Source organism: Typopeltis vanoorti, chromosome 21 (genome assembly GCF_054136105.1).
Source record: "Typopeltis vanoorti isolate ZY-2024b chromosome 21, IOZ_Tvanoo_1.0, whole genome shotgun sequence".
Classification (NCBI taxonomy): domain Eukaryota; kingdom Metazoa; phylum Arthropoda; class Arachnida; order Uropygi; family Thelyphonidae; genus Typopeltis; species Typopeltis vanoorti.
The window spans coordinates 23,609,121-23,633,042 of record NC_143569.1 but is presented as its reverse complement, the minus strand read 5'-3'; the positions used below and the strand labels follow the sequence as shown (position 1 = coordinate 23,633,042).

Sequence of the window (23,922 nt, the reverse complement as noted above, 5' to 3'; positions counted from 1 at the left end):
GAGTGGGCTGTCACATTTCCTTCCAAATGGTCGCTTCATCCTTGTACTGCTGATGAGTTTGCTGGTCACCTTACTCTTTATATGCCCTCCACAGCATTTTCTTTTTCTGAAATTTATGCTTAATGGTATTATTCATTCATCTTACCCTTACCTGATTAAAGCTCCTTATCTTAGGTATACAATATAATATAGCTTCCACTAGATTCTCTTCACTATCTGCCATGTACTACTAACATCCTTCCTTTGCAGGGTTTTATGCATTGGCATAGCTTCAAGCTTTCGCCTAAGCTTGCCATAATCACCTACCTTGTAAGTCCACATATATCCCGTCTTGACAGAATTCCTCATTTTTTACAATTTCCAAAGTCATGACTGCAAGGTCACTTTCCCCAACTGGAAGCAACATAGCCACCTTAGTTACAGATAGATCTTCTGCTCTTATGAACAGTTCCAATACTCTTGCACCTGGAGTCCCCTCCATCACAATTCAAGTAATTATCTGTCGGTCATTCATCATCATACGTATCAAGGATTTAGGCCTAGCATGGCCTGTTCCGGCCTTAGAAGTCATCGTTGAATCGTTTAAGAGGACGTCCTGGTTTTCTTTTTCCTAATGGCTTGTACTTTAAGGCTTGTTTTGGTAATCTTTCTGTTTTCATTCTTTGAACGTGTTCCATCCATTTATGTTTATATTTTTTAATTTTTTCTATTACTGGTTCTTGGTTTAATTCTTTCATAATATCTTTGTTTCTTTTGTGATCAAATAGGGTATACTTTGCAGTTTTTCTCATAAACTTCATTTCTGCTGTTGTTAATCTTTGTCTGTCTTTTTGTTTTATTGTCCAGATTTTGCTTCCATACATTAAGACCGGTAAGGCTAATGTATTGTATACTTTTAGCCTGGTTTGTTTTTGAACTAGGTTTGGTTTAAATATAGAGTTAATTACACCTGTTATTTTTAAATATTTTGCAATTTTTACGTTTATATCTTTTTCATTTTCATATGTGATCATACATCCTAGGTAGTTAAATGAATTCACCGGTTCTAAGATCTTGTTATCTATTACTATTTTAGTTCTTGCTGGATCTTGTCCTTTAAAGGCCATAGTTTTTGATTTTTCTGTTGATATTATCATACCATAATCTTTGGATATCTCATTTAGATTTAAAATAGCTTTCTGCAAGTTATCTTCAGAATTTGTAATTATTATTTGGTCGTCTGCAAAGAGGAGAGGAGTGTTTAAGTTAACTGTAGGTGAAAGTTTAATTCCTTGGTGTAAATTTTTACTCCATTTTATTATTATTTCATTTAAGTAGATATTAAAAAAGAGTTGCTGAGAGGGGACGTCCCTGTTGGACCCCTTGGTTTATCTCTCTCATATATGATAGCTCGCGATTTAATCTTATTTGTATTTGATTATTTTCATATATACTTGTGTTTCTTTAAACTTTGTCAAATGCTTTTTCAAAGTCAATAAATGCAATATGTGTTTCCAAATTATATTCTCTTCTTTTCTCTACTATTAATTTTAGGCAAAAGGCTGGGTCTATACATGATCGTCCTTTTCTAAATCCATTCTGTACCTCTAGAATAAAGTTTTCAGAATATTTCATTAGTTTGTTATTTAAGATTCTGCTATATATTTTGTAACAGGAATTCAGTATACTGATACCTCTATAGTTTTTAGGGTCATCTCTATTACCTTTCTTAAAGATAGGAATCACAATTGCTTTTTTCCATTCTATTGGGGGGATACCAGTTGAGTAAATTTTATTTAAAAATAGTAAGAGTCTTTTTTTTGAATCTTGTTCCTGCGTATTTATATAGTTCTGAACCTAGCTTATCTTCTCCAGGTGATTTTCCGTTTCTTGTTTCTTTCAGGCTGATTTCTAATTCTTCTTCAGTTATTTCCTTTTCATTTTCGTTAATTGTTTGCCAGTTGTCTTTTTTAAAATATTTGTCTGTCCACAGTTCTGTGTAGTAATTTAGAAATTCTTCTAATTTTAATTCAGTGTTTAATTTTATGTTTTCTTTGGTATCTGCATTTAGGTGTTTCAAAATCTTATATATATTGGGTCTTATTTTATATAAATCATGTTCTAAATTAGAAACAAATTTATTCCATGATTCTCTATGTCTTTTTCTGACTTCCCTTTTAGCTATGGCTCTTATTCTTTTATATTCTATTTCATCTTCTAATCTTTTACTGCTTAACCATTTGTGATAGGCTTCTTTTTTCTTTTTAATTATTTCTTTGATTGCATCATCCCAGATCTTCAGCTTTTTTTTCTTTTATTGAATTTTTTGGTCTTTCCTAAACTTTCATTTGCTGCTGCATTTAGTATCGTTTTTATATTAAGCCATTCTATTTCTATTTCTTCATTTTGTTTTATTTTATCTAGATATTGGTTAATTCTTTGTTCATATAGCCATTGTACATTTGTGTCATTCAATAGTCTAGTTTTATAAACAAATGTTTCAATTTTTCTTTCTGTTCTTGTTACTTGTAGCCATTTAGGTGGTAATCTTAATTTTATTTTAACAAGGAAGTGGTCACTGCTTATTTCATATCCTCTGTGAACTCTAACATCTAGTGAAAATTTTGATGTCTTTTCATTTAATATGAAGTAATCTAATATTGATTTCCATCCTCTTGCTGCCCAAGTATATTTATGTGTGTCTTTATGTTTATAGAAGGAATTCATTATTTTTAGGTTATTATAAACTACAAAGTCAATCAATTTTTTACCATTTCTGTTAAGAGTGTGTTCTCCATGTATTCCTATATTATTATTAATTTTCGTGTTTCCAATTCTTGCATTTAAGTCTCCTGCTAAAATTATGTAGTCATTTTTATTTATTTTATTATATATGTTTTGTAGCTGATTATAAAAATCAATATTATCCTGTTCTCTTCCCTCTTCTGGGGCATATAAACCAATTATTGTTAAACAGCCTCTATCTATTTTTCTTCCAGCTTCTATTATTCTTTCATTCCATAATTTATAATGTTTTAACTGTTTTGAAAGGGAGTTATGTATCCATATCATGACTCCTGCTTGTGCTCTTTGGTCTCTGTCGACTGCACTGTATATCACATTAAAATTTTCAGTTCTCATAGTTCCTTTTAATTTCTTTTTTGTTTCAGTGATTACTGATATTTTAAAATTTCTTTCATCTAGTAACTGGTCTAATTCTATTTCTTTATATGCTGTTTATTATCTGTCAGTTAGTGTACAAATTCCATTTCCTTCTTGCCCTGTGATCTCTCTCTTCTTTCCAATCTATATCTCTATAGCTGAAGTCTCCCATAATAATAATAATCACTTGACCTACACTCATTATACTAATATGTTGATGGATGTTTTCCAGATCATCCCTGGAACCCCTTGGCCTATAGAAGCAACCAACCAACTGTATATTGCCTTACTGGTCTTGATCTCATACCAGACAGCTTTAAATGAACAGCCACTCTCCTGCCTATCTCCTATTCTTTTTGGTTGCAATTTATCTGTGTCCTTCACATTCTATCCCTGTAACCATCATCTGATGTTACTAAATCTCACTAATGCCTATAATTTTTGGTGAGATTGCACTAAACAATGCCAAAAACTACCAATTGTTCTTAATACTTCTGACATTAGTATATAGAAACTGCAGCATTCCTTAAGCCTCCCCCCCATCCCCAACCACCTTTACTTTCTGAATTAACTTATCCTATTCAATAATTCGGCTTGAGAGACTAGATTCTGTTCTTGTTGTTCATTCTCACACTCACTCATGTCATCGGTGCCTTCACACACATCCACCTTAATTGCTTAAGCTTTCCTGAATTTGTGCTTCAGCATGCTCGATGAACAAAGCCCCCCCCCCTCTCTCTCTCTAGACACCTAACACCAAAACCATTTATATGCAATCCGTCAGCTTAATACAAATTCATTCTTCTTTCCATCAAACATAGGCCATAGGTCTAGAAACTCTACACCATTCCTTCTGCACAACTAGTGTACTGATTCATTTGCTATCAATGTCATCGACCTCCTCAATTTGCATCTATCATGCAGCGTGGCAGGAAACTTAAAATTTTTACATTCTCACTCTTCATTTTAGCTTCATCCAAAAACACCTTCAGAGAATACCTCTCAGATCATCAGTACTAACCAAGACAATTAGTTGCTTTGCCTTACCTTTTTTTTGCATCTGGATGGCATGACTAATATTAATTTTTATACCAGAGAAACATGATTTTGTTATTCTTTTGTTAAGTAATCCTCTGATCAGTGAGTCCCTGTACATAATTTTCTCCTTTTTCTCATTTGTTGATATAATCTTGATTTTTACCTTGAACCATCTACTTCTTTCTTTTCTAAGCCTTACTAATCTCTTGTCACTTCTGCAACTTTTCTATTTTGCGCTTTCTCTTGTGAAGGATAACATTTAAGCATGTATTTTCTTTTATGTCTATTTCATTCTGCTGTATTTCTACTGCCACATATTCAATATTAATTCCGACATTTTACCAGTTGAGCATCAATATTATCTGCTCTACTAACATTTGTTTTGTTTTCATCAGCTAACTGGTATTCGCTGTCGAAACACTTAATACAAAGTCATTCATCTGTTTCTCTACTTCCTTAGTAAATAAATCCTTTAATTTTCACAACGAACATATCTCACACATGCACTGTACAAAATCATGTAAATTCATATCCCCCCAACAACGATGTCTTTGCCACTGGTGTTCTGCCACTCATTACTGCCATACCAACAATATCATACTTAAAAAAATAAATACATTTACTTAAAAACTAAATAACTCAGTCAATCACACATCTGTATAAAACAAAACTACAATGAGTTAACCCAATATTAACTAAAACATGAAAAAATGACATCTTTTGGCAACAGTAATAACAGCACAACATACACAATGTGCCTTCTTGTGATGATCCAAGATATGAATATAGCTGAGATATTCAATGAATAATTCATCAAGGTGTTTCATCCTTACCAGTGTGAAATCATGGGATGGTCAAATATAGAAGAAATGAGAGAAAATGGCTTACTGGTGACCTGTTGCTGTTTGGATTTCCAGCTGAAGTAACTCAGGCTATGAGGCCAGCATGTTACATCTGTTAATTGCGCATGTTCTTATCTCATCTGTCTGTTTTATAGGAAGAAAAACTCAAGTTCATGGAGGGAGAGAGAGAAACCTTTATACTTCCATATGAGACATGAGACTAGCTAACTCACGTTCAGATGAAAAGCCCTGATAAACGTCCTTTGCATCCCAGAGAGGATTTGAGCCCAGCTTTTTAAAAACCAAGCATCGCCAAAACTGAATGAACCTATGGAGTTACATGCAAGAGAAAGTGGTATATAAGGAGTAAATTAAGCCTGATATCAATAAAGCAATAGGACATATCACTACATCTGTAAAAGAAATATTCCAAGGAGATAGCATCAACACTGGCTTACATGTTTAACAAGAATCTTGCAACATAACAAAATTCCATAGGTGTAGAAGGGAAGTAAAATTGTTCCACTTTGCAAAGGTTGTGAAAAGGATAAGGCTACAAATTATAGGCCAGTTTGTATTTATCAAGTTGTGGTTAAGGTGTTGGAGAGGTTGGTGAGAGCTAGGATACAGAAGCAGGTTCAATTGTTAACAGAAGTATTCTCCATGGCTGTCAGCAAGGGTTTGTTGCAGAGAAGTCATGTTTTACACTCGAGAAGGGAGATGCATATACAGTGGTATACTTAGATTTTGTAAAGTCTTTTGATAGGCTGCAACACAAGTTAGTAATTAAATTGGAACTGATAGGATTGAATACTAGATTACTGAGTTGGACAGGTGACAGGTTCCCAGATAGGGGTCATTTAAAGAGAACATTCACTAGTGGTGTCTTTTGTTGTTTAATATGCATAATAATGATATTGTGACAGGCAAAACTAGAGATGTGCAACTGTTTGTATATAATGCAAAATTGGGACAAATGGTAAAGAGTCAAGCAGATGTTGAGGCCTCACAGGAAGACTTGAATGGATTGCATGAGTGGGCAAGTGAGTGGAACTTTCAATTTCAATGTTGCAGACTGTAAGGGTCTGAAATTTGGGAGATAATGTTTGGATGTAAAGTATAAACTTTATGGAGAAATTATGAAGGAGGTTGAGGAAAAAAGAGAACTCACTTACAGCATTGAAGCAGAAGTCCTTGACATAAAAAATAAATAGATTATGTTTCCATTGTATAAGGATATGATCAGGCCTCATGTATATTGTGGAGTGTGGAGTATGAAGAGAGACTGAAGGAATGCAATTTTCAAAGCATCATATATAGAGAGGAGGATATGATTGAGAAGTTTAAGTTGGTATGGGTTTGTTACTGGATTAATGTGGAAGAAATTTTTCATAAAATGGGAGAGGTATAACAAAAAAACCTCCCTGAAAGCTGTATAAGGAGGGTGTGAGTAAGGAGAAAGTTCTTTGTATGAAGAGTGATTGGTGAGTGAACTATGTTGCTTGAACAGTGTGATGAATGCAGACATGAATAAATGACTTTAAATAGCAATTTGATGTGCATTGCATCTGACACTGTGTACTTCCTGAAATGAGCTTTTTCATTCCATAAAGGTCTGCTGTTAAATAATAACAATAACAATTATTATTATTATTTAACACTCCAGAGTCCAGATATCACTTTGGTTATTCATCTTTGGACCCTCTCAAGTGTTTCCACATCAGAATGAAAACTAGGCGATCAAATCTGATCACAATAGTCCAAATGTTGTCTAACCAATGACTTATACAAGTGCACCACCACCTCCCTATCCCTACATGTCAATGCACTTTTTATCATAGCAAAATGAGGTGCAGTCTTTGAAACACATGTGATGTGCCCTCTGAATTTCATCCACTTCTACCATCACTCGAAGATCCCAAATCTCATCTGCTTCCCGAAGTCAAGCTCCATCAATACAGTATATATCCTTAGGTCTCTGTATCCCAAAGTGTAACACCTTGCTTTTATTAACATTAAAACTGTAAATAAACTTATTTGTCCAAGCTAAAAGCTTATTCAAATCTTCCAGCAGAGAATTAACATCAGCACTACTCCTGATAATTCTACCTAATTTTGCATCATTGGCAAACATTTGAAGATCCCCAGTTGATTCACAAGAAATATCATTAACAAACAGGATAAACAGTAGAGGTACAAGACAAAACCCTGAGGCATACCACTGGTCACGTTAATTTTCTGAGACACAGCTCCATCATACACAACTTGCTGGTATTGCTCAGAGAGCCAATCTCCAATCCATTTAACCAATATACTATGCATTTCTATCCTCTGCAGCTTGTACACCAACTTATCATGTGGTAATCTATCAAATGCTTTGCAAAGTCCAAGAATATTATTGTATATGATTTTCCTTTATCCGACACATTCATCACCATATCATAAAATATAAGCAGATTACTAAAACAAGATCTCCCCTCTTTACAAACCCATGCTGACCATCACAGAAAATCTAATGTTCATCAACCCAATCCTGTATTCTAATTTTAATCAATTTTTCCAACACTTTGATCACAACTGCAGACACACAAACTGGTCTATAATTGGAAACTTATGTTCTTGAAGCAAGCTTGTGGAGAGATATTACTTTGCCTTCTTTCCATGCCTTAGGAACTTTACCCACTGCAAGACTCTCATTACATAACCAGGACAAGAGCATGGCTAACTCTTTTGCATATTCTTTAAAAATACATGGTGATATTGATACACCTCTGATTCTTTCACCTTTAATTCTTGCTTCCCCTTTTACAAGTCAAACAGCATAATTTACAACACTATGATATACACTTATGAAGTGTTTGTTAATTCCATTATATCACTTGCTATGGTTACCCTGCTACCATAACTATTCACCAGTATCAACTGCCATAATTATTTTTCCTCTTGCTTCCCAATCTCCTCTCATATTCTACTTTTTCTTTTCTAACTATGCTTGTCACTTTTCTGGCCTGCACTTATTCTTCATGCATCTGTTCATTGCAAACTGTTTTGTACTTCCTCCATAATAATCTCTTATACATTCTTTGTGTTAGATACTGCCTTATTATTTTTCATGCACTGTCAACATTTTTTCTACACAATTCGTCGACCCAATTAATTGATGCTACTTGACTACGGAGCTTCTGATAATCACCCACTTTATAGTTCCACATACAGATCTTGATAACTTTTTCCCTGTTTGACTACCTTCCAAAGCAGTACCTCATGATTACTTTCACCAACAGGTGGCAGTGTTGATACCTCATTCACAACAACATCCTGTGAGGATATCGGCAAATCTAACACCGATAAACCTCGTGTCGCTTCCATCACATGCTGCTTCAGATAGTTAACCTGCAGAAAAACTCAACAAATTCACTTTCCTTGTAGGATCATCTTCCTTTTACTTGCCCAACTAATTTGTTTAAACAATTCACAATTAATATTATTCACATTCCCTTGCATATAACAGTATCCTATTAGATATACTATTGCAATGATCTCAACTTCACACCAAAAAGATTCAAAATCTTCACACATACTACTATTTTCCACTTCAACTCTTGAAGGACACAATTCTTCTGCTACCATTAACAATACTCCCCCTCCTCTCTTCATCTTTCTATCCTTTCGGAAAATTCTATATCCTACTATTTCAAGTTCTGACAGTATATCATCCTCAGTCAACCAAGTTTCACTTATGCCAATTATTTCTGGGCATACTGATTCAATCAATGCTACAAAATCAGCCCCTTTACTTCTGATACTCCAATACATTAGTATACAAGCATACTAATTCTCCATGCTTTAAGGCCATCCCATCAACACAATCACTCTTTAATCTCTCTGCTGTAGTTCACTTCTCTCTTCATTCTGATCATCTCCATTTCCCTGATCCAGACTCTGATTTTCATTCATATTCTTATCATCCACAATGTTTTGCATTGCATCACATTGTTGTGCTATAATCACTTCCTCACCTTTGTATTCATTCCCTTCCCATCCTTCCACAACCTACTTCTCCACCTCCCTCCGACTCTTAGTTATACTATTTTTGTATGGGCACTGTGCACTCTTATTAAATAATCACTCCAAATGACCAACATTAAACCCATTCAAATGCATTCCATATCTTTGAACCATTTTACTTTCCTTTGAATTCATTCCATACATTCACAAATTGAACACAATCTGCAGACACAATTTATCCATTTTGTCATTTAGTATCATTCTTCTTCTTCTTCTCATTTCACTACTGTCATATCTGGGCAACAAACTAACCATATTTCCAATGACACTATTATTCTTCACTTCCTGCAATAGCATCTTCAAATCCCTTTCCACATTCTTTTTTGTACTATTCAAGTTGTTTGTGCCCACCACTAATTCTGATGCATGTTCCATATTTCTATGCAAAGCATCTAATATTCGTTTTATTGTACCACCTGTAAAACATGTCTTGTGCATTTTATCTTTTACTACGCCCTTAATGATTGAGTAACCATATAAAGCAACCCTATCATCCTTATATTTACTTCTTCTTCTTAACTTCCTTGTCATTTACACCCGTTAATAATACTAAGCTCTTTCTCCTATTCTCTAAAAATATGTCATTGCAACCATAATGTCTTGTTAATATCTTATCTTCAACCTTATGCATCTCTGATTCAGTTTTCTCTGATATTGTACTATTATTTACTTACATGCTTAATACGTTTGTAGATTGCATTTTATAATCATGCATTAGAGAGTTTTTATATAATACCATAGAGCAAGAGATATAAATACTTGTCATTTACACAAGTTAATAATATTAAACTCTTTTGCATATTATCTAAAAATATGTCATTAAAACCATAATGCCTTGTTAACATCCTATCTTCAACCTTATGAAACTCTGATTCAGTTCTCTCTGATATTACACTTTTATTTCCTTACATGCTTTATCACGTTTCTAGCCTGCATTTTATACTCATGCATCAGAGAGTTTATACGAGAGTGGTCTGACAAGTTCTCGGCATAACCATAAAATACAAATTTATAATTTCAAAATTATTTTTATTTTTCAACACAATCTCCCTTAAGACTAATACATTTATCCAGTGATGCTCCAGTGCCATTATCCCGTCCTTGTTGTGGTTATCCCTTTACAGCTGCAATGCCCTTTACAGCTTTACAAAATATCCCTTTACAGCTGCAATGACCTCTTAATTCGAAGAAAAATGCTGACCAATGAGGAAGGATTTTAATTTTGGGAAGAAACAGAAGTCAGAGAAGCCAAATCTGGGGAATAGGGTGGATGTTCCAACAATTCATAATGCCTTAATTTTCCCATTGCCAAAACACCTTTGTGAGCAGGTGCACTGTCCTGTTGAAAGATGATTTTTTTCTTCTGCAAACCGGGTCTTTTCTCACGAATTTTTTCATCTAGTCTGGTTAAAAGATTGGAATAATATTCCCAGATTATTGTTTTATCATTTTCAAGATAATTAATAAACAAAATGCCTTTAGCATCCCAAAACACTGATGCCGTGACCTTTCTTACTGACGGAACCGACTTTGTGTTCTTTGGCACTGAACAACTGACTTCTGTCCACTGTTTTGACTGCCGTTTGGATTCCTATGTGCAATGGTGAATCCAAGTCTCATCCATAGTAATAAATCGATGCACAAAATCAGTTTTATTTTTGTTAAAATGCTCCGAGCACTGTTCAGAGATTTTCATGCGAGTGTGCTTTTGATCTGAGGTGAGCAAGCACGGCACACCTATCTTGCCCAAAGCGTTTTCATTTGCAATTCTTCATGCAAAATATATCCTACAAGTTCTTTTGAAATGCCTATAGTCTCAGCAATTTAGCAATTTCATGCATTTTGATTCGCCAGTCATCCAATACCATATTGTGCATTTGATCAATGATTTATGGTGTTGTTACACTTTTTGGACGTCCTTCAAATCATCTTCAACGCTGATATGACCATATTCAAACTTGGCAGCCCATTTCTTAATTGGTGAAAATGAAGGGGAAGAGTGCCCATAAACTTTTATGAACTTTGAATGAATTTCTTTTGGTGTCAAACCTTCTTTTACAAAGAATTTTATAACTACACGATACTCAATTTTATCTATTTCAAGTGATACAGACAACACTTTTGCATCAGGCAACTGTATAAAACAAACTACTTGATAGAATAACTTGCAATTTCACATGGATGCTTATGACAGATGTACCAACTTAGAAAAAAATCTTGCTGATAGTGTTGCCATCTATGGTTGAGGCCAAGAACTTTTCAGACCACCCTGCTATGTTTTGATTCCTGACGTAAACACTTTTTTGCTAATTCTGATTAGATTATTATTATTATCTGACTTCCATGGAGTCAAGAGTCTCATTGTTTGAGGTCACACACAGCTGATCATAACTTGACTTAAATGTATTCACTATCTCTTTACCCACCATACTTTCACGCAATGCATTCCAATCTCCCACACTGCACATGGAAAAAAAAAATCTACTCCTCATCCCCTCACCCTTCTTATGCAGCTTCAAGGGATGGCTCTTGTTTTCCCTGTCTCCAGACCTTCTATGAAAAATCTCATCCACATTAATCTGGAGACAGGGAAAACAACTTATATGTCTCGATCATTCCCTGTCTTACTCTTCTTTCTATTCACTAGGCTCTGCAATTTCCATTCTCTTAATCTGTTCCTCATACTCCACATTCTAGAGCCAGAAACCAACTAAATCCGTCATCTCTGAACCCTCTTCAACAGTTTTTCATATTCAAGATAATTTTTATTATTATTTTTTTTTATTTAGCAAAACTTATTTCTCTAATATTGTAATTACTTATTAACTATCCATTATAGTCCTTTATGCTTTATCTATGTATTGATATAATCTCAAACACACAGTTCTTCCAGCCGAGAAATTTTTGGGATGTTAGGTCATATTTCTAAACCTTACCAACAAATGTAAAAATGTACAAAAATTTGTTTTTCATGATAGAGAGTAACTATAATATATATATTCCAGTAATACACACAGAACTGTTATCTGTTTGATAAATCAGTATATCTAACTTCATTGAGTATGCTAATACATTCAAGGATAGAAGAAGGAACAGTTTTGTTGAGGGTTGAGACTAAAGTTGCCTTAGTGGGATTTTTTTTTTTTTTGGGGGGGGGGGGGTGTGTTAAATGAAATGAGTTGTCAGAGTATATTATAAATGATACGAGTAAGAATGTATGTTAGGTTCAGTGTGATAGATGCATGTATTGCTAGTCGAGTGAAACCTTCTGCATTAAGTTTGTTAACTTTATGAAGATGTTATTAATTAACAATAATACCTTGAAAACATATCTTTAACACTATAATATGGCATATTTTGTAGAAGCATAACTTTTGATTTAGCTTAAAGCATGCTGCTTATTTAAATCGTGCAAGTACCATATGCTTACTTGAAAAGGAAGTGTTCTAATAGCTTTAATAATTTTGCATCCAGAAAGTGGGATAGAATTATTAATAAATAGTGTCATGCTTGAGGTTTGTCATTTTAATTGGGGGGGGGGGGAGTTTTTTGCTAATTATTTCAAATGAAAGTATCATTAATTTATTTAATTTCAATTTTTGCAGTGTCAGCAGTAATTCTGATAATGCAACACATTTATATGTTAGAACTACTGCAGCTGATCCATCAAATTCTAAAAATGAGTTTGAAAAACCTAACCATGAAATGCTTATCTCTGCATTCATCTGTCTTTCATCTGCATTCTTCAAAGTTTCGATCAAATTTTCTCAGAGATTATGATCTTGTATTGATTCGACTAAAGGAGGCTCTGTTATTTAGTGAAAGTGCTAGTGCAATATGCTTACCAGAAGTACAACCAGGCATTACTTGCTTTACTGTTGGAACTGAAAGTAACCACCCCCAGAGGTAATGCATTTTTAAATTATTATTGATTACATTAAGACACAGTTTCTTTCCTTCATTACAAACTAATTTCGAATTCTTATGAGTGTTTTCAAAAAGCATCTGGTTATGTCATTCATACACTCATTATGATAATAGAGCTGAACAAGTTAGGCAACTTGTAAACAAGTTCAGTCATTGTAGGTTGCTGTGTATAGGAGGGTATCACCTCTGCAAATAAGTAAGTAATAAAGTAATAAATAATAAACTAATAAAGCTAATTGTGTTTAAACTTGGCAGTCCATTTCTTAATTGGCGAAAATGAAGGAGAAGAGTGCCCATAAGCTTTCATGAACTTCGAATGAATTTCTTTTGGCTTTAAACTTCTTTTACAAAGAATTTTATAACTGCACGATACTTAATTTTATCCATTTCAAGGGATACCGACAACACTTTTGCTTCAGACAGCTGTATAAAAGCAAACTACTTGATAGAATGACTTGCAATTTCACATGGATGCTTGTGACAGATGTACCAACTTAGAAAAAAAAATCTTCCCGGTAGTGTTGCCAGCTATGGTCAAGGCTGAGAACTTTTCAGACCACCCTCGTATATAATACCATACAGCAAGAGAAGGAGGAACCTTAATTAAGAGAGCCATCAATATGTTCTGATGAGGCATCCTTTCCAGTTGATATCAGCCATATACATCACATCTTATGGCTATAATTCCTAATGAATTAATAAAATACTTAACCTTTTTCTGACATTCCCAACCCTCTCTACATAAAGAATCTAATTTTCCTCTTTGTATCTGAAGAACATCAGAAAAATTATAATTTCTGCATTACATTCAAATCTCCACTTAAAACTGGCTGTCCTTATCTGCTCCCCTAAAGACCAACTACATCTTTGTTTTTTACAAGGAATCTTAGATATACCAGAAACTACCCATGAGAGTAGTAATTTGGAGAATGTATACTGGATATGATTTGAAAATGAGATTTTTCAAACTCATTTTTAGAATTTGATGGATCAGCTACTGTAGTTCTAACATATAAATTTGTTGCATTATCAGAATTACTGCTGACACTGCAAAAATTGAAATTAAATAAATTAATGATGCTTTCATTTGAAATAAATAGCAAAAAAACCTTTCCTTCCCCCACCCCCCTCATGGATGATAGGATTCAATTTCCTGCATGGCACATACAGTACAACTCTCATTGTATACTAATTTATAGAAAGGGAAATAAAATTTCATGTGGTGGTTCATAGAGGAATTTCCCTACTTGTTGATGTCAAGGAGAGTCTTATTTATTTGTGAACAAGCTAGGAAAAACTGTTGAAGATAAAAACTGGTAAAGAACAAGATGGTGCATGCTAAAGATAGGAAATGTCAAGATCAGAGTTTTACTTATTCAAATTACTTGTTTACATTGCTTTCTTTTTCACAGAAAATAAATCAGTTACTGTAAAGCCAAAATATATTTTTTTTAAGTTAAGGGATATTACATCCCATATTGTTTCTTAGCTGATACGAAACTCAAAGAGTTTCATGCCGAATATAGTTGAATATGAGTTGCCTCAGTTTGCACTACCAAATGGGTCAGGTGTTGCACTATCCAGGTATTTGCTTATGCTTGGAATCACCAAACTTTATATAGTTTCTATATTCGGCATGAAACTCTTTGAGTTTCTTATTCGGCTAAGAAACAATATGGGATGTAATATCCCTTAACTTAAATAAGTTCATGTCGCCGAATTGAAGCCTTTGGCTCTTCATATAATTAGTAATTTATTAGGACACCTTCTTGGCAATTATCATAGAAGGGATGCAAGTTCTGTTCGCTACAAACTTGGTATTAACTAGCTCTACCTACTCACTGATGAGACCCCAATAAAGGTTGAAACTGGTCTGGGTAGTGACCGTCTCTCATAATGTAGAACAGTAATGCAGCTCCTAGGAGCTAAGTTCACATTATGGGTAAATACCAAGAATAGTGATCAGAACTTGCTCCACCCTTGCTATGAGTTGCCTCAGTTTGCACTACCAAATGGGTCAGGTGTTGCACTATTCAGGTATTTGCTTATGCTTGGAATCGCCGAACTTTACATAGTTTCTATATTCGGCATGAAACTCTTTGAGTTTCTTAATCGACTAAGAAACAACATGGGATGTAATATCCCTTAACTTAAATAAGTTCATGTCACCGAATTGAAGCCTTTGGCTCTTCATATAATTACCAAGATATTTGATTAAAACATTCATTGTTTTACATCTGTGTCACTAATAAATCATTAAAGTTCCTCATTAGATATATATCCAACACATGTCTAAATCAGTGCAGCAATTTAATTTTAATTATTTTATGTTATGTGACATGGAGGAGAAATAGGTGAGGATGCAGTCTGTAATACGTTATAAAGGAGGGCATTGTTTAAGAGTCATATAAAAGGTGTGATAAAATGATACCTATTCATTTGAATAAAACTTACCACATTCTTTTTCATCTGTACCATCAATGCAGTCTTCCAATGAATCACATCTGAATCTTAAGGCAATGCAGTCTTGTATACCATTTGTATCATTGCATGATAGAAAACCTGAAAAACAAATTCAATATGGTTCTGTTTTGATTTTAATATTTTCTGAAATCAACATTTCCTCGCTTATGAATTGTAAATGCTTAGATTATAAGATTATATATTATAAGCAGATTAATCAATGTTGTTATAATATATGCAATGAGTATATTTTCAGAGAAAGCTAAACTGCATCATAACTTTCTTTGTTCCAGAGGACCTTTCTAGGCATTCTCTCACACTAATCTGTGATACTATGTGTCTGATATTTGAAATAATTTTTCTTCAAATATCACCTCTGGATACACTGGAATGGTCTGTAGCCAACGTTCATCACAAAGCTGTTCAAGTGCACTAAAATTGGGACTAAAAGATCAAAGTTTTACACATCATTTTCTTCAAAGCATATCACAATAACACTATTATAGTATGATATGATATGCTATGCTATTTGTTGAAACAAGTATGCATTTGTAAAATAGACAGAATATAGGAAGCACTGCATAACTGTCAGTGTTAATCCTTCCAGAATTAACAATGATAGATAATAGCTAAAAGTCAAAGTCCATACTAGAAGAAGTATTCCTGCTAATTGGAAGTTTTTATTTTTCCCCACTTGGTTAGACCATAATAAATTTAGGAATTATAGACACGTTAACACAAGAATATTTTAATGTTTGCCAAATATTTCAGTCTGAAACTAACAGACTATCCTCAGTGGCTACATAGGAACAGTTTTTTACAAGGTGGAATATCAACGATTGATCATTCAAAAGTAGAACAAGTTACATTGCTAAACGTTAAAGAGAGGTAAATTTCATCAGAGTGATGAATAAATTATAGGTATTAATTCACAATTTCATATAACAATCTTATTAATTTTTTTTTTAAATTGAGACCTTTAATTCTATTCATCTCTATTCCTATTAGGATGTGATATCATCCTCATTTAATCATGTCTCGCTTATACCAACAATTGTGGGACAAATAAACTCAATGTGACAATTTCATTCCCTTTATTTTGAGTACTTCTGGTATTAGTAAACATACATAAGAAATTATTTCTGGTTCTACATACCTACAAACATCACTTCTCTGATGTGACTCTTCAATACCTTCCTCTATATTACCACCAATTGGACAACTTTCCTCACACCCAAACTCTTCATCCTTAGATGAGGCTGCACTTCCTGTTCTCAATCCTATCAATTCTAGTTTCTCTGTCCAAACACTTCCACTTGATCAGAGAACAGCAATCTTTCTAAAAGCTTATGTCCCTCGATGCAACCCACCTTTTGCATACAGCATTCCGCTACCACCAAATGCACTCCAAATATCAACATATTCTAGACTTCTTTTCCTACACATTCTTGCAATCATATCATTCATTATCACCGCTCTTCTACTTAACTCTGCATTTCAAACGAAGGAAGCATGCTCACCACCCTATCCCTTACACTTTTCTGTTGCACGGTGTCTAACACTGCTCTCAGATCCTTTGCCAATCGATTAATGTTGCCTCTCAAATCATTAGTACCAGCCATTACTATCATATCCTTCAAATTCTGTTCTCTTTTCATTGCTAAAGTCATCCTCTATACAGTTCCACCAGAAAAGCGCTCTTCGAACATGTTACTCTGCACACCCTGAATCATGGAATCACCACACATTATGCCTGTCATTCCTTCTTATCACACTTTTCATTTCTTCCCCACTTTCACAGCATTATCTCTCTTTCTAATGTTCTTTCATTGTCTCAACTTCCTGTCAATTCCACTCTCTCCCTTGCTCTCACATTCATCTGACTCTCTCTCTCTCCAACCCATTCTTGTTCTTGTCACATCAACTAAACTGTTCTCAAGACTCCTAATATTTCTATTCATTGTCCTCAATTCAACTATCATGCATTCTGCTTCCTTTCCAACTTCATCAATTACTATTTCCAGACAATGTAGGGCCATTTTCACAGGACTGTAGCTCTGCAGCAACTTGAGTCTGACAATTAGCACTATGTATTAGATGGATGGATAACTGGAGCAACACTCCACTCCAGCCTAGTCAGTAGAACTGATTGGCTATTGAGTGCGGAGGCTTCTTTCTTCCCTTTACAAGCATTAAACTCCTTCCAAATGCCTTTTATTGGTACCTCTAACTGAAGTTTCTGATTAGCTAACCAATAATTACTTGAACTATGGTTAGCAAGTGCTCCAGATACTCCAATATAATTTACCAAAGAGCTACTGTCATCGCATGCAATACAAACAGATGACACAGAAGGTTGTCCAAATGATATCAGGCTATTTTGATGCATTCTATAAGAAGATATTATATCTACTGTAATTTTCCCTCTCGTGATTGGCACTGTCCCCCTCATCAATATCTTGGGACATTCCTTGTGATCAGGTCTATGGATCTTACCTTCACCTTTTCTTTATACATTTACTGAGTTGTGAGGAAATCTTATCCTAGGCCTTCCTCTTTTACATCCTCCTAATGGTGGCAACTCTGCACCAAGTTCTTCTTTTTTGTTGTTTTAAGTTGATTCTGCTTCAAGTTGTTTTTTTAAATACGGTGGAGAATATTTACATCAAAGATTCATAATGTTAATAAACTGTTGGAGGAAATGTGAGGTTCTATCAGACTGGTAAAAAGCTAAGGTTATATATGTCTATATTAAAAAAAGGGTGAAATAATTGGAGGAATACATAGAGGAAATAATTGTAAACATTACGGAAAGTTAGTGTATATATATTCAATGTTGAAGTCAGCACATTCAAAACTGTTCTCTTGTTGGCTTCATTGTTGGGTGTATGCATGCATATGGCATCTCGCGAAAGCCAGTATTTGATCGTAGCATAATGACAGTCTGAAAGGTTGTAACTCAGGTTGTTGTCGATATGTATGTAGGGGGTTGAGAATGGTTTCTTTTGATTCTATTACTTTTCTTTCTAATTCATCGTGGCAACAGAAAATGTTATTAGACTTGTCCCATAGGACTGTATGGCTGAGGTTTTCTTCATTAGAATTGGCCAAGGTTCTTAGGAAATACAACATAAGAACTTTATTTACTCCTCTTCCGAAAATCTGCTCCTTAGTAAGCTGTCCGAAACCTAGACATCACAACCTTAAATATCCCGGTGTTTACCAGATTTGGTGCAGCTGTGATATACCATACTTTGGCCAAACAGAGAAATCAATCAAGTTACACATTGAAGAACATAAGAGAGACGTCAGTTACAGGAGAATGCGAGCCAGTGCTTTGTCCAGTCATGTTCTGTTCTCGTCTGATTATAATGAAGAAAACCTTATCCATACAGTCCTATGGGACAAGTCTAATAACATTTTCTGTTGCCACAATGAATTAGAAAGAAAGATGATAGAATCAAAAAGAAATCATTCTCAACCCCCTACTTCTCAACAACAACCTGAGTTACAACCTTTCAGACTGTCATTGTGCTACGATTGAATACTGGCATTTGCGAGATGCCATACGCATGCATACACCCAACAATGAAGCCACTGTGAGAACAGTTTTGAATATGCAGACTTTACCGTTTCAACGTTGAATATATATATACACTAACTTTCCGTGATATTTACAATTATTTCCCCTATGTTCTACTGGTTATTTCTTTTTTAATGTGCACCTGAAGAAGGCTGATACAAGCTGAAACTAGTTGTGCTATTAAACTTTGTTTTCATTTTTCTCAGTTTCTAGTTATTAAATTAAAAAAAAAAATGTATATCAACTGAGTAAACCAATCTTCCTATACATAAATAAATATATATATATTCAATTAAAAAATGGAGACATACCATGTTATAGAGGCCAAGATAAGGAAAGAATCAGTGGAGTTGGATTCATGATCAACAAAAAATTGAAGAACAGCATAATAGAATTTGACAGTATATCTGATCAAATAGTAAGTATTGTTGTTCAAATCTCGAAAAGATACACTCTTAAGATCATCCAAGTCTATGCACCAACAATAAGTCATACTGATGAAGAAATTGAAGCCTTCAATCAATGATGAATCCCAACTCTACAATAAAGGAAAACATCATTTCAGAATTGTAAACATCATTTCAGAATTGTAATGGGAGACTTTAATGAAAGAATTGGCATACAACAATCAGATGAAAGCTCAATGGGAAATTTTGGATATGACACAAGAGGCTATAGAGGAGCAAGTTCAACAGAATTTGAAGAAAAAGAAAACCTGTACATCATGAATTCCTTTTTAAAGAAAAAAACACAGAAAGTGAACATGGAAAAGTCAAAATGGAAAACTAGTGAAACTGACTTTATCCTCAGCAATAAGAAAAACATTTTCAAGACTTCTCTGTTATAAACACCTTCAACACTGGAAGTGACCATCGTAGGGTAAGCAGTAAAATCCAAATAAACTGCAAAAAGAAAGAAGAAATATGTTTCAAAGATCAAAGGAAACAAACTCAACATTAAAAAAGTTATATTTCAACAAGAACTAAACAACAGATTTAAAAATCTTATTATAGATGTTTAAATCTATTGTTTAGTTCATAGATGACAATGCTGTCCATCAGAAAGTAATGACATTATAACCCAAAACCTTTTACAATGCTCACTTGAAATAGCTGGTGCCACAGAACAGAAATAAGACAAAGTTTCTGAAGAAACAAAACAGCTTATGAAGAAATGAAACAATTAAATAATCTACAGAATAATATTGAATACACTGAATTGTGCAAAACGATCAGAAAATTTTTCACAGAAAATATAAGAAAATTCAATTGTAAATTCATACAACAAATAATTGAAAACAACCGTAGTCCTCAAAGAAGCCAAACAGCAATCGATGAACAGCAATAACAGATGGCTGCAGTCAAACTACAAGATGGGACCATAACCAGAGATAGATATGCTATAGCAAAAAGAACTGAAGAATTTTACTCAGTATTATATCAGGATGATGAATTAAATGCTACGAAACAGCTGAAGTACCATAGATTCTACCAGAAGAAGTTATGTGGAGAATGCAAAGCTTCCAAATGGGAAAGCTGCTGGTGAGGATGCAGTTATAGCTGAACTTCTAAAAACAGGTGGAGAAATAATCTACAAACTCTTAGCAAAATTTACTTTATGCCTGAAGAAAAATTATGCACCAACAACATTGAAGAAGGCTACCCTAATTCTGATACATAAGTGTAAGGTCTTGAAATTTGGTAAGCATTGATGGGATGAAGAGTATACACTTGGTAGGAGACTTTAAAGTAGGTAGAGGAAATGAGAGATCTGGAAGTGGTGGTGGACAAGGACCGGAAATTTAGGGGCCACACTGCACAAGTTGTGATGACACCACATTGGATAATGGCAATGATGCAGAGGATTATTGCATACAGATTTGGTCACCAGGTTTTCATGGTGACAAGGATATGTTGGAAACGGTCCAGAGAAGATTCACAAAGGTTGTCAGTGGTCTTTGGAATATGAGGACAGATGAAGAGAATATAAACTGGAAACCCTTGTGAATTGCAGGAAGAGTGGCGGGGTGGATATGATTGAGACATATAAGCTAGTTATGGGTTATTATCAGATTGATACAGAAGAGATTTTTCATAGAATGAGAGAGGGGTAGAACAAGAGGCCATCACTGAAAACTGTATAAAGAGGGTGTGAGCAGGGAAGTGAAGAGTAGGTTCTTTGCCTGGAGAGTGATTGGTGAATGGAATGCATTGCCTGAGTGTATTGTGAATGTTGACACATTGGATCATTTTAAAACACAGTTGGATGAGCACTGTGTAGCTCCATCGATCAGTCTCAGACTACATGGAGGACAGACGTTAATAAAATTTAATTTTATTATTCCAGACTACTCCAAGGAGTCCTTAGACTCATCGAGGGCCTAAACATTATGTCAAGAACTATTCAGCATTTACACAGTATCTATCATACTTTGCTTTGAACTCATAGTCATGGCACCCCACAACAGACTCTGGCAGCTTATTCCACTCATTCACTGCTCTTCATGTAAAAAAACATAGTTCTAACTACTCTTGCTCAGTTTCTATGGATGGCTGCTAGTTCTCCCACCATACCTGTTCTGAAAAATTTCCTCTGAATTAATCTCATAAAAACCCCTCAGTAATTAGAATGTCTCAATCATGTCATCTCTTTTCCATTTATCAACCAGTTTCTGTAATCCACGAATCTTCAACCTGCTCTTGTAAGGTTCATTCCATAGACCAGCTACCATTTTGGTCATATGCCTCTGAATCCTCTACCTCCTCCACATCACCAAGAAACCCTGGCACCCAGATCTGCACACAGTAGTCAAGATGGGGTCTTATCAAGGCTCGATATAGAGGAACAATAACCTCTGCTTGTTAAAGTACTTTTCAGCAACAAGTGATTTGATGAGCTGATTTAGCCACTTTTGCGATGTGCCCCCTAAACTTCAACTCCCTATCCACTAACACTCCCAAATCCCTGGCCTCGTCAATCTCCTGGAGTATGGTTCCAGAAATGTGGTATATTGCTGATAACCTTTTCACCCCAAAATGCATAACCTTACACTTTGCTACATTAAATTGACATCCATTCTCCTTAGCCCAGTCCTCCAAACTATCCAAATCATCCTGCAAAATTTTGACATCCTGTGCACTCACTATTGCTCTACCCAACTTTGCATCATCAGCAAACAAATTAACATTTCCTCTTAGATCCTTTCCTATATCGTTAATGAACAAATTGAACAGTAGTGGTCCAAGAACAGAACCCTGCAGTGCACCACTAGTCACAGGCAGTCTTTTGGACTCTACTCCTGAATAAACCACTCTGATATCTCTCCATCAACCACCCTCCTATCCATCTCACCAACCCTATGTCCATCCCCATATGCTGCAGTTTACTGATTAGAATTCCATGTGGTATCCTGTCAAAGGTCTTAGCAAAGTCCAGCAGTATCAGTGTAAATCCATTACCCTTATCCAGTTCAGCCGTCGCTGTGTTATAAAAATGTGAGCAAGTTACTGAGGCATGATCTACCCTTCACAAAACCATGCTGTCCCCCATACAGTATCCCATTTCCAATCTATCCATTCCTGTATTTTGCTTTTGACCAACAACTTCTCCAATACTTTGACACCAACTCCTGATATGCTGATCAGTGAGTAATTTGCAACAGAAGTCTTGGAGCCTCCTTTATGTAATGGAACTATTTCCTCCTCTTTCCACTCCTTCAGGACTAACTGTTCATGGAATGACATGGAATGACAATGCAGCCGCCAATAAAATGGCGGCTGCATTGTCATTCCATGATTTTAATTTGGATTTCAGTAGGTTCGTTAAGTGTGAGGTCTGTTATATGTATTCCTTCGATTACATAAATGATTTGTGGATGTTTAGTGCGGATGGAAGAAGGGTGTGTGCGAAATGTGACCTGAACGAGGAATTGATGAATGCGAATATGAAGTTGATAACAGAAAGTGCTAGTACCGATTGTGTCGTGAGTGCACGTTTGAAAGAGGATGGCAGGAAAGACAGGCGAAAAAATGTTAAAAAATCAGGAAAAAAGAAAAAGAGCGATTTGACAACCGTAACGGATGTTAAAAGGGACGAAAGTGAGGCGGAAAGAAACGAAATTGAGAGAACGAATGAAAGTAGAAATGGCGTGGTGCAGAAATCGCAAGTAAAAAAAATCGAAAGAATGAATGATTGCGAAAAAAGAATGACTGATGGCGAAAGTTGGACGCATGTTGGAACGAAAGTACTGAACCAAAGAAAGATGAATGACAGTAAAAGTGAGAAGAATGATAGCGAAAGTTGGACGCATGTTAGTCCGAAAGTACGGAAACAAAGAAAGATATGTGAGAGTGAAAGTGAGAAGAATGACAGTGAAAGTTGGACGTATGTTGGACCGAAAGTACGGAAACAAAGAAGGATGAATGAGAGGGAAAGTGAGAAGAGAGGGTCGAGAGTTAGAAAGTTAGAAAGATTTAATGATAGAATGAATGTGTCGCAAGGTTCAGAAGGTGAATTGGATTGGATGAAGCAAGAAATGAAATGGATGCGGAATGAAATTAAGAGAATGCAGGTCAAAACTATTAAAATAAATCATGATGGCATGAAAGAGTTAACAAAAGATGAGCGAGTGGCATTGTATGGTGACTCCATTATTAAAGGTGTGCTAGAGGATAAAATGCACAAGGTATGTTTTCCAGGCGGTAAAATGAGTAGAGTGATTGAGGCATTGAATATGAGGCGGGAACGAGCAAAAGAGTTAATTGTATTAATTGGTACGAATGATTTGAGAGAGAACAAGGAGCATGTCAGAATGAATGTCAGGAGACTGCTTGGAAAGATAAAGGAGAATAGTGTGACAGG

General features: G+C 35.0%; 1 protein-coding gene across 1 annotated transcript in view; it reads right to left on the bottom strand.

Annotated features, from left to right (window-relative positions):
- Positions 1-23,922, bottom strand: part of LOC150094672 (uncharacterized) — a 212,368-nt gene that overhangs the window by 179,238 nt on the left and 9,208 nt on the right. Inside the window, exon 2 of the mRNA XM_090411413.1 lies at positions 15,471-15,578. Within this exon, the coding sequence (XP_090267539.1) occupies positions 15,471-15,578 (108 nt within the window). The remainder of the gene's footprint in view (positions 1-15,470; positions 15,579-23,922) is intronic.